The sequence below is a fragment of the Passer domesticus genome, chromosome 13, assembly GCF_036417665.1.
Source record: "Passer domesticus isolate bPasDom1 chromosome 13, bPasDom1.hap1, whole genome shotgun sequence".
NCBI lineage: Eukaryota > Metazoa > Chordata > Aves > Passeriformes > Passeridae > Passer > Passer domesticus.
The window spans coordinates 14,547,225-14,559,540 of NC_087486.1; the positions used below are offsets into that span (position 1 = coordinate 14,547,225).

Here is a 12,316-nt window from a genome sequence, read left to right on the forward strand (position 1 = left end):
CCCAGCCCCCAAAAGGTAAGTTTTTCTTGTTAACTTCCTCCACAGAGAGCTTAATCTTTCAGGGAAACAAGGAATTTTCCTTAAAAAACCTTCTGTCCTGAAAAAGACTTCAGGAAGAAATGATGAGGTATGAGAGGGTGATGGCTCTGCCCACTGTTTTCTGTGGAATGTCAGTGTGGAAAAAACTGCACAAATAAACCAACTTGGAATGAAAACCTCCATGGACAAAAGGTGTAACTTTTGCCCACCTTAATTCCTTAGACCTGTGCTGGGGTTTCTTCTTTACTGTAAGAACAGGATTTTGGGTTTACTGTGTGTGCTTTGCTCTGATGCAGATAAGGAAGGATTTGGTTCCCCAATCCATTAATTGGGAGTTAGAAGCAGGAATTTCAGACACAGCCACACGAGGTGGGAGCTGAGTGAGAGGAAGTTGCAGTGGCTTCCAGGGGCTGAGGGGCTGCAGAAGCATCATCATGGAAATCTGCCCAGGATGGAGCTCCAGCAGCTGTGCAGTGCTGAGAGCTCAGAGGGGAAGGGGATGGCTGTGGGAGGCACCAATTCCTGTGGGAGTTTTGGCCCTTGAGTTGGATTCTGGGGTGAGTCCAGAGGGTGCAAGAGGGGATGTGAGCTCTGCCCAGAGCCCAGTCCCTTTGTGCTGTGCTCTGCAGAATCACACCAGGCCATCAGAAAAATGTTGCTAATTGGATCTCAGTTTGCAGGTGAAATTTCTTTATTTTAGATAATTTACTTTCAAAAGACAGTAATATTAACTAGGTATATTAGACATCCATGGAGAAGCAGGTTTGTAAATGAGTGCTAGAAAGGAGCAGTTTTCCTCTGAGCTGTTGCTTTACAGTGTAAGGGAGAGCAAGGTAGAACAAGAAAATAAAAACAAGGCAACCTTTAGGCCAAGTAGTGAACGGGAAGAGGGGATTTGCTGCAAGAGGGATTGGGAGGAGTGAGGAAGATAATTACTACTGGTTAGGAAGTTACTACTCAACCCAGAATAAACTAGCAGAAATCATTCAGCCTCAAGATCTGTTTTTGACAGAATAACAATATAAAGTGCATTTCCAGGGACAGAAAAGATGAAGAACTTTTAGATTAAGCTTGTTGTCTGTAAATGGAAATAATGGCAGCTGCTGGGAATGTAGCTGACTTCAGTAAACATAACATGACTTTGAGTGTTATTTTAGGGGAGAGTAAAGAGCTAAATTCTTTTCTCAGCTAGTATGGTTAAGATTAGACCAATTCAAGCAAATCTGTGGTAAAGGTTAAAGTGATTTTCCTGTAGAAATATATATCAGACTTCTACATGCAAGGAGAGAGACTGGCAGTCTGTGCTCCACGTGATTGCTAGTTAAAATTGAGAAATAAGATGTTGTGTTATCAAAACCAGAGGAGATGTTTATCAAAAATCAGGAGATGGTTATCAAAACTCAGGAGATGGATGTAGCATGGCAGTGTTAAACAGTTTGGATAAACAATGATTGCTAAACTGCAGTGGAATAGCCAGAGGACAGCATTGTCAACCGAATTTGTTGTATTAAGCAAAAGATCAAACAAACAGTAAATCTTGCAAGGATTTAATTTGAGGATTAACTAAACTGTAAGTTTAGTAAAAGCACAGACTTTGGGCTTTCAGGTGACATAGTGCCTTCAATTCAGTGTATTGTCCTTAATCCATGTTCCAAAAGACTTGGCTTGGTCTTTTGCTCATCCAAGATGTTCTCGCCCAAGCTGGCTCCCACAGCAGCCTATGTGCAAGCACAGCCTGGGAATATACTAAAAATTACTTTTGGCAGTTTTGTATTGACAGTAAGTCTTTAAGTACTGCTTTGTTTAGAGAAGAGAGAGTCTCCTACTTCTTCCTTCAAACATAAAATGATAGAAATTTAAATGGGTGTGGTTTGAAATGTGGCTTTGTCTTCACGTTTCTTTTTGGAGAGGTGACGTGAAGAGCTCAAATCTGAGTTTGAGGGCAGGTTAGAAGTGAAGCAGGGTTTTTAAGATGTAGCATCCTCTGAAGTCAAACCTTTCCAGGCTGGTACTGCTCTGGTGTCCAGCACTGACCTGAGCCGTGGTCAGTGGTGGTCACTGCAGCCACCCTGAAGTCCAGGGCTGGTGCCACACTGTCCCCGTGTGGGTTTGGTCCCTTTGTGCTTCTGTGCTCGCTGCTGACACGATGCAAGAGCAACACCCAGGCTGGGATTCCCCTCCCCCATGACACGGGCACGGTATCTCGGGTTGAGAAAAGAGGAAGGAAGCTCGGAGAGGCAGCAGATCTCACAGAGCCCTCGCAGCTCGTCCTGGGGCTGGGGAGCCACGGCGCTTCCTGGGCCTGCCCCGGTCCCCCCTGAGCTCTGCGTCCCCCAGAGCCTGGGCTCCTGGGTGCCCATCCCTGGCAGCCCCTGGGAGCCACGGGCCATGGCGAGGTGGCACAAGACAGAGAAGAGTGGCGTGGGTAAGTAGCTCAGGGAGCTGCCGTTTGGGGTTTGTCTCTCTGTCCTCCGAGCAGGATGTGGGCAGGTGTTTTCTCTGGTGTGATGGGTTAGCACCGTCCCCTTCACCAGCGGGGATTAACTGCAAGGATCAACTTTGTGCAAAGTGTTGATCTTTCAAACAGAACTGGAAGGGCACTAGAGTCAGCTTTCCACTGTGACAGCAATGCAGCTTTTCCCACCTTGGTGTGGTAGAAGCAGACTGGATAAATAATGTGCTGTATAATGTGCAGCAGCCAGAAGTTATGGGGAACAAATGTAGGGGAAGGGGAATCCTACAGCTGCTTCTGCAAAACTGTCACTTATGGTCAGTGCTACAGAAAAAAATCTGTGTCTGAGTTGGTAAGTTGTACTTTTTGGAAGGAAAGTAATCTTAAATTATGTTAATTGTATGAAGGATGGAATTGCTGTTTTAAAAAAGCCTTAAACAAGTAGGAATCAAAGTTAAAGCACTTGAAAGATGCATGCTGCTACTTAGTTATTAAGCTTCTAAATGCTTCTAAAAGAAATGTTTTTATTTTAAGCAGGCCATAGTCGTTATGATATGCATTAAAAACCCAACTGGCTTCATGAAATAAAATGCAACACCAAGAAATTAACAAGAAAATAGCATGGTGTTCAGTGTCCATGTCCAGCAGTAGCAGAACTGCAAAATGGAAGTAGCCTGTTCTGGTGGCAGTTTACATTACAAAATAAAAGGTGTCAATTTTCTGTTTCAATTTTACAGCTAGTAGAAAGCACATAATTTTTGCACTTGTGGTATTCTCTCTATGGTATTTGAAGGGTACAGCAAACCTCACACAGTAAAAAACCACCTTGTGAAATAGAATCTTTCAAAAACTAATGACAGTCCAGCAGTGTTTGTTTCCATGTCCAAAACAGTACAATTTACTCTAGAGTGGGTCACGGGGAAGAACTGACACTGCAGCCCTGCTGCTATTTCCTTTCCCCTGTGTAGCTGCCCTGCTGCTCTCCCTGGGGGCAGAGTTGGGTGTAAGAGACAATCTGGGCTGTGTCCTGCAGTGCGGTGAGAGCGCTGCCCCTGCTGGCCCCGAGTCCATGTCCTGGGCTAAAGAGAGGTTTTCCATTAAACACCTTATAACTCTCCTTATATTTGTATGTAAACATCACAGTTGTAGTGGTGTCTGTGGTTTAGTGTGCCAGAAAGCAAAATAAACAGCAATCAAATGGACTTCCCAAGAATATTAGAATAATAATGGAAGTGGGCATACATGTGGCTTATGGTAGGCTTTCTTCAGTTAGAGCATTCTGTCTCTGTTGTTGCACAATTCTAGAATTTAATAGATGAGTACAAATTCAACACCCTTTAGCTTATACCCAGAAGTTCCTATTCTTAGCCAAACTGTTGGCTCGCAGTTTATTTTACTCTATCTTGGAAACCAAATGTATTTCATTATATACATTCGTGAGAAGAAATGGGAGACTCTTGCACCCAGAATAAAACAATCAAACAAACCCAAACAAGCATGTACCACCATCACTGGCTGTCCTGACCCAGAAGTTATATTCTTAGAAAGGTATATTCTTTAATTTATATTCTTAGAAATTGTCAGAAAAATAGTGTGATTGCCAAATTTCAAGTAAACCAAACTTATGGAATAGTGAGGCCTGAACAAGGGCTATTGAAAACTATGGGTACAAATGAAGAGGTTTTTTAAATTTACAGTCTGTTGTAAGCCTCCTGTGTCTGAGGGAAATGAGAAAAATGGGCAAACTGAGTCTTCTGAGTCATAAATGCTGTGAAAGTTGATGAGCTTTTGGAATAATTCACACTGGAACCTTTTTGAATATAGAGGGCTATTTCGTCTTCTGTGTTTTTGAAAATTCTTGGGTTTAAATGATTACAAACCTCACATCAAATTTTCAAGTCTCTTTTTAGAAGTGTGCCTGATGCCTTCAGTTTCTGCTGATGAGCAGAGTTTCAGTTTGAGAATATTGGGCCCATCACGCTCTGGATGAGCAGAGTACACTCAGGGAGGGTTTGGAAGATCTCACCATCCCTTGCTCGTGGTAAATTGCAGTCTGTTGTGCCCACTTTTGTGTTTTACTAACATAAAAATGGAGTAGTCCAGGTAGCAGGTACTCAGCTTTGTACTAGGAAAATACAATCCTTATTTTACACCTGAAACCTGCTCTTAGTCTTGCAGCATTCCCAGCACAAATTTGTGTTATTCCTGTGGACAGGACAGGATGGAGTAGTCATGGCAGGCTGGCGGCTTTGGGTGGCAGTTTCCTGGTGGAAAGTCTTTGCCATCTGCTCAGACTTTGAGCAAAGTTACAAACTGGTGAAATATTATGTTGGCATTCTAAACTCAAACATCAGATTTACTCCTTTTCTGCTGAATCTGAAAATGAATGTTTGTCCTTTTGAAGCAAAATTATGGGGAGGGGTAGGTGACTTCTTTGAGGGTGTAGAAAAGCATATGTTCAGTCCAAGTACACAGGGCTAATATTGGCTTGTCTGATTTCTTCTGCTGAAAACCTCTGAAATTATTCTACATCTCTGAAATCTGAGTAGATTGAAGTGTAAGGGAGCAGCGCTTTGTTCAGGGCAGGTTTCCTCCATGAAATGCACCCTCTGAACCCAACAAATTGTTCCAGTTCCTTGGGAAGCAGCAAAAGCTGGGGAGATAATATTTTTATTTGTGGTCCTTCATGAAAAAGAAAAATCATAGCTAAATACCCTGTTGTTCATGAAGAGTTCTAAGAAAAATGGCTGTGCTGCAATTTTATCTAAGAAGATGAAGAGTCAGAGACAATATCTTTATACGAGTAGTTTGGTATGTTAGATCTTCTTGGTTCTTGTAATCCATCCTGGTTTTATCGTGTTTAAGAAGGAAAATAAATAGCTCAGGTCAGCTAAAACCTCCATCTGGCCCCATGGGTGAGCAGGGAAGGAAATCTGTACTTAGTTGTTTTCTCTCCTCACCTGAGAACTGCAGAGTTACCCTTTGAGCATGATTTGCAATAAATTTAATCAGCTTCTTGCTCCCCCAGAGGTTTAGGACGAGTTTCTGACCTGTCTTAGAGCTGTGGCCATGTTGTGGACATTCAGGCACACTTCCTCAGTGAGATTTTAGGGGACAGCCTTAACTTGGAGTACTGGAACTCATTTTTTCCAGAAATCAAGAAATCCTGTTAGGACTGTATAATATTTTCACATTTTATCTGTCTCCTTGCTGAATAATTTCACCCTGTTCTCATGGGAAGAAAATGGTAACTGAACACTAAGAACTGATATTTTATTGGTACTTGACTACTCACAAAAGTGGAGCTGCATACTTAAAAAATAAAACAGAGTGCTTGCTGAGCCTATTAATTAGTAATTGTTTGAATATACAGGACACATCAGGAGTTATTGCATCAGAATCATACCAAATTGTCCTTCTGTGGTGGTAAAGTGAAATTAGGAGCTGGTTCTGCAATACCTTAGAATTTGGGTTTGTTTTTTTTTTTTAATTCTGTATAAGGGTGGAAAAGTACCCAAGGAAAACAACTTGTAACATGGCTTGTGACAGAAAGGTGAGTCTCAAAATGAAACAGTGTAATGCTTGTATTTTTTATAAAGAACAGGACAGGCTGCACGTGAAGGAAGACAGACAGCAAAGACACTTAAAATTATTGGGCTAATAAATGGCTTCAGTGTTGCAGGTTGTGGGATTTTCCTCACTTACCATTCCCATCTCACAGTAGCTTACAGGTTAATCATGTAAATGGCAAAAATATGGGGCTTTAACTCTGAGTAAATGTAGCTTCTTGAGAAAGGGGTTCTGTTACCTGGGATATCGTGACTCTTCTGAAGCGTTTTATGTGTGAAAACTGCCTAACAAGGTCCACAGTATGAGGGGTTTTTGTTTTGTTTGTTTTGGTTTGTTTTTTTTTTCTGCTGCCATGTTTTCTGTCTCCACAGCCATCTGTACAGGAGTGCACTCACATATTTATCTGGTGAGGAGAATGTGTGTCAGGCCCAGCAGCTCTGGCTGCAGTGGATGAGAAGGAGTTCAGTGGAAGCAGGATTTCCCTCAGTGTTTCCTGCTCAGATGGACACTGGGAGATGTCTTTGCTCAAGCTCTGGGTGTGAGGCTGACACAATACCCCCAGAAGAGCTGAGGGTGTTTGCAGCACGTTGTGTTTGGCTGGGCAGGAAAGGATCCTCTGGGCTCATGGACACGCTGGGAGCTGCTCCCACCCCTGAGGGACAATTCCAAGCCACCTGGGCTGGAGCAGGGCTCGCTTTGGAAGGCTGGCTCTGTCAGCACTCTGAGCTGGCTTTGCCCCTGCTCTCTGAGGAATATGGATGTTGTGGTGTGCTGGCCTTCAGCTCTGCTTCCCAGGGAGCTGAGAGTACCAGGGGTTTGCACTGGGCTGGTTGTTTGTTTGATTGTTTGATTGATTGTTTGCTGAGTTGAGTGTGCGCCATCAAATCACCACAGAGGTTATGGTGAGCTCTGAAGAGATGGTTTTCCTTCCTTGCTCATTCAGGGGAAAATCTTCCCACTGTGTTGTCAGTGAGCTGTAAAGTCCTTGTTTAGGAACACTAAAATTGGAGTTTCAGGGCATCCTCTGTGCCATCCTGGGGGAATCCTGCAGCACCTGTGTGCAGATCCACTGCTGCTGGGGACACCTCAGCCTGGGGCTGGGGAGGGCAGCTGCCACCCAAATGTCTCCCTCTAATCTTAGTGCCATGACTTCAGCAGCTCCTGAGGTCGCTGATTGCTGTTAGGATTGGGAGTCAATGCTGGGGCCCTCAGGCAGGTCCCTTCTGTGCCTGGAGGATGCTGACTCATTTTGTATTTATGGCTGGGATGCAGGATGTAGGGGAGAGGAGTAATAGGAGAGGTCTTCAAAGTGATTTGAAAGGGCTTTTATTTCTACTCACTGAAGAGTTTATTTTTTAAAAATCAACAACCCATTGTAAGTGTCCCACCAAAAAACTTGAATTCCTCCTGGGGTTTTCATACACTGTTTTTGAAGAGAATAATGAGTTAAATGTGTTTGTGCACACAACAACCCTGAGGATCTTGTAAGAGGGGAGAGGAAAGGGTACCCTGCTTTTGGCTGGTGAGCTCTGAGATGACACTCACAAATACGTTGCCCAGTTTGTAAGGGAAATGACATCACTTACACCTGACAGAAAACATAATAACTGGATATAATGGTCAATTTTTTATTCACAATTAATAACTAAAAGAAAAGCAGGTGTGATGATCAAGCTGTCTGGTGCTGTGGATAAGACCTGTGGATGTAGTTGCTGGTTATTTGTTACATTTTTTGCAAGGTGGTTTGGTAGACAGGCCTATAGCCCAAAACTTTGTACAGGGATTTTTTAATCTCATCCTACCAAACAATCCAAATTCTACAGTAAGATATCTCTTGTTAAGTTTCCACTTACTCATTTAGAAATATCTAAGCTGATACAGCCACTTCCTTTGCCAGTTTGTTACTGCACCTTCCAATACATTCAGGGCTATTAATGAAGTTTTAAGAGAGCAAAACTGAAATGCAGTGTAAATATATGACTCAGTCATTTGCATCTATATTTTGAGACAGCTACAACTAAGTAGAGCAGTGCATATTTTGAAACCTAAAGTATTTACTGGTCAACAGTAATCTTGATCTCCATGGACTTTTCAGGAAGATAGCATAGGAGCATGGGAATGCCCCACATCCCCCACCTCCCAAACTCAGGGAAATGTGTCCTGAAGTGTCATAACAACTTTGTGGGGTTGTTTGCCACCTTCCACTTCTGGAAAAGAGACCAGTCAGAATAGAATTACACATGTGCTATACCATGTAAACTCAATTTTGTGTTGGGCTAAGGCAGTTCTGAGGAAGTGTTTTCAACATTCTTTTGAATAAACGGCTGAATCTGAGCAGCAGGGTCTCACTTCAAAGATATATTTCTTCTATTCCTCCCCATATGTTGAATGATTCAAGCTTTGCTCTCCCTACTCAGGAGAAGGAGCTACTTGAGAACCTCTTTATGTCAAAAAAGCCAAAAACTTATTCTTGGTTCAGTAAGCCTCCTCAATCTGAAATTCCTTCTAATTTCTGTTCCAGAAATATGACAAATAAAATGATGGCAAAAGAAACAAGAGACATAATTTATGGAATAATTGTAAAGGGAAGAATATTAATCTGTTTAGCTCCACACTCCTACTTCAGGCATTTTCCTGGAAGGCGATTTATTTTGAGGCTTTAATAATTTAAGTAAAATGTTTAAATAAAATTAAAAATCATTATATATGTTGGACTAGCAAAGATGAATATCCTGCCTTAGAAACCTGGAGAGGGGAGCAAAAGGAATGCAGGAAGATGCTGAAGGTAAACTCTGTTTTACAGATCAGCTTTCCCTCATCCCAAATCCTTCAGGTTTGTGGCTGGCTGGGGCACTGCCAGCAGCCAAGGCAGAGCTCTGCTGCCCAACACCTTCCTGCCCACCTGGGCTCACCTTCAGCAGCTGCTCCCACCTGCACAGCTAAACTGGGGTTTCAGATGTTTGTATTTTAGTCAGTTTCCCTCTGTGACTGCAGCTTCAATCATCTCTCCTGCTGTAATGCTGCTGTAGAAAATTTTAACCAAGCCTGTGAAGAAAAAACTTACAGAGGCACGGTTACCATAGGAGCCCACATCCTGGAACAAACTGGTGAAGAGCTCCTTTTCTTGAGTTCTCTCTGAAATGCTGCTGTTTCTCAACCACATGTAGATAAGTTTCTGATTAGAACATCTTCAAAATCCACTGCTCCTGTGTTCTTTTTAGAGTCATACAGAGAATGCAGAAAATTATGAACCTTGGTTCTGTTTCCATATGAAACACAGTTTCATGTTAAATTAAAGCATCTAAATCCAGGAAAGAATTCAGTAAATTCAGTTTTCACAGGCATCTCTGTGACCTTTCATACCAGTGTAGCAATAAATTTCTATAAACTGTGTGCTTAAATCCTTGGGCCAGTAGATAAACAATTCCCCAGCACTGTGACTGTGTATTTATCAAAGACCTGCATCTAAAGAGGGCTCCTAAATCCTGTGCAGAGCAGTGCTGATCAATAGCTGGTGTCCCATGCTTGCTGAGTTTTCTGGGAGGTTCTTTTGTTTGGTTTTTGCTTTCAGCACTGGCCCTTTTCACCACCTTTCCATTCTCATGAAAAAAAAAGATTATTTAATGCTGACAAATAGAGCTTCTTGATAGAATTATAGTTCTGTTTGTCTAGCCTGGTGTATTGATCCGACTATCCAAACCTTAATAACAATATGTGGACTTTAGTTTCACTGTGCTGTGTGGCTGTATTGAAAAATATTGTTTTCATCCTTTAATTTTCCAGCTATATACAATTTCAAAGGCACAGGGGTACCACAGCTGTCTCTACAGATTGGTGATGTGGTCCGTATCCTGGAGTCCTGTGAAGGTAAGTCACATTTTCCATTTCTTTGTGAATAACATAATCCTTTCAGCTCACAGCAGTTCCCTGTGTTACATCAGTAGCTTTCTAATGCCCTTATTTTTTGTGGTGTGGTGTATTTTGAGGAAGAACCTAATCTTTTCTGAAGAGCCAAAATTAGACATATTACAGTACATGTGGTTTTTTGGGATGCCTTTACCAAATGAGGAAGTCATCAAGGTGAATGTGGAGTTTGTGAAGTTTGTGCCAGCTTGTGATATACCTCAGGGAAGTTACATTAAACTTGATCTAAGATTTAAAGGAGTACACTTTTAGCCTCTAAACTAAATATTTGTTGTTAGGATATATTGAGCACCCTCATCATCCTGTTGTATAATGAGGAAACCCAGTTAAAGAAATCTGAGTGGCAGCATGATACTCAGCATGATACAGAAAAAGTTCTGAAAGCCATCCAAAATATTGAACTTGTTGAGCAGCAGAAGTCCAAGTCAAGTTGTGCATGATGGACAGTCAATAAGTCCCCAACCCCACTGATTCTCTGTAAGTCTGACAGAGCTGCTGAGGTTCCATTACTATAAAGCAAGGAGAGTGGAGTTATTATTACTAACTCAGCAGTTAGGTATCTGCAAATGTCACTGCAAAAGTGATTTATTTTCTAGTTGAGCACATCAACAGTTTTTTGAAAAATTACAAATTGCTTCAAGCTTTGAGAAATACATTGTAAAATTATCTTCAGCTAACTTCTGTTGATAGAATGTGTCTTACTAAGTGCAAGTTATGCTAAAGAGAGGCCAATGGCTGCATGGCACAGTGGCAGAGCCAGCTCAGTGCTGAGACACCTCAGCACCTCAGGTGTTGTGGGCTCAAGGCTGGAAAGACTTTGGGGCTGTTTGAGCCCAGCCCGTTCCACCACACAGAGCTCTAGGTTGTTTTGTCCGGAAACAACAAAGGATTTGAGGGAGGAGCACCTGAAAAACCATGTTTGCAAAGTAGTGGAGCACAAAAACATAATTGTTTCCCTTCTGTTTGTAAGATTAATTCAGTATCTTTAAGCATCAGTGAAAACATTGGTGTCACTCAGAAGTCAACAGAGTCACAATGATTTGTGTCCTCTCCTACAAAAAATAATTTTTCAAGCCTCCATTCTAAACATTTTGGCCAAGAACAAAACACACACAAACCAGGAACCTCCTCATCCCTGTGTTGTCTGTTTGTTGCAGAAAGAGCATTTCAGGCTTTGCATTCCCGGGGTCCATGTGTTGTCAGCCCAGCCTAGCAAGTGGAGTGCTGATCTTTTGGGGTTATTTTTTATCTAAAAGTCTTTTCTGAATCTCCTGCCCTTGATATGCTCTGTCATGCCGTGCTTTATGAAATATGTTTATCAATGAAGAAGTGGAATCCTTCTCATTGTGGGATATATTTATCAGATATATTTAAAATATGCTGCCAGCTGCAGCTGGTGAGTAACCAACGGTGACAGGATCCTTCCTGTGCTCCTTTTATGTCCTGTTGTAGTTGGTTTTGCATGCGCAAAATTTATGCACAGAACACATATGTGCTGTCACAGCAAATGGGATGAAACCAATTTTGAACACTTGGTTGTAAATTGAGTCTATGTGCAAATAATTCAGTTTTAGCAGTAAGGTGGAATTTTATTGTTGATAAAACACTGAGGAGAAATAATTCCACTGCAGAACAACCTAAAATAAACTGTCCTGAGTCTTTCTTTGAGGTCAGCAATCATCCTGTGACTTTTAGCATTGCCTTTCTGACTGTGCTGTTGGCATTTGGAATTTATTTTTATAATTTTATGCTTTGCTTGCATGGCTGCAATACCTGTGAGAGAAAGGGTGATAGCAGAGATTGTATCTGCTCATGAAATTACAATTGCAAAATGTCTGCTTTTGGTCACAAATTCTTTCCATGGGATGAAAAATGTAGCAGTCAGCAGAGTTAAACACTGTTGCTGTGCAGGTGATTTTTCATGATGGGGTGTATGCACAATAGGTGTGGCCACTGATCTTATTTAGCAAGACTGAGCTCTGCTTTTTGTGGTTTTTGTAGTTTATTGAGACTTAACTGTGGAATAGATGGAACAAAGCCTGAATGAATTTTTAGTTTGCCACTGCTGCAGTTCTGCACTCCAGCCTTTCAGAAAGATTTTCTGGTTACCAATGCAACAGGAGCCCAATAATGGCCCTGAGTTTCCTTGACATTCCAATTTGAATTTGCACCAAGAAGCTGCTTATTATGGTTGTGTCCAAAAGCCATGGTTTCTTATGGCACAAAAATGACTTAACCTGATCATATTGAAGGAAATTGTAACAATCATGTGCTGCACTGGATTAATACTGGGCTTAGAACACAGTAAAAGCCTCATGGGCTACCCAGGAC

The 12,316-nt window shown here is 41.9% G+C and overlaps 1 protein-coding gene across 1 annotated transcript in view; it reads left to right on the forward strand.

The window, feature by feature from the left end:
• Window positions 1–2,412: 2,412 nt before the first annotated feature.
• DOCK2 (dedicator of cytokinesis 2) overlaps window positions 2,413–12,316 on the forward strand; it is a 159,537-nt gene continuing 149,633 nt past the window's right edge. The window contains exons 1-2 of the mRNA XM_064387474.1: window positions 2,413–2,464; window positions 9,845–9,928. Coding sequence (XP_064243544.1) covers window positions 2,428–2,464; window positions 9,845–9,928 — 121 coding nt within the window. The 5' untranslated portion in view covers window positions 2,413–2,427. The remainder of the gene's footprint in view (window positions 2,465–9,844; window positions 9,929–12,316) is intronic.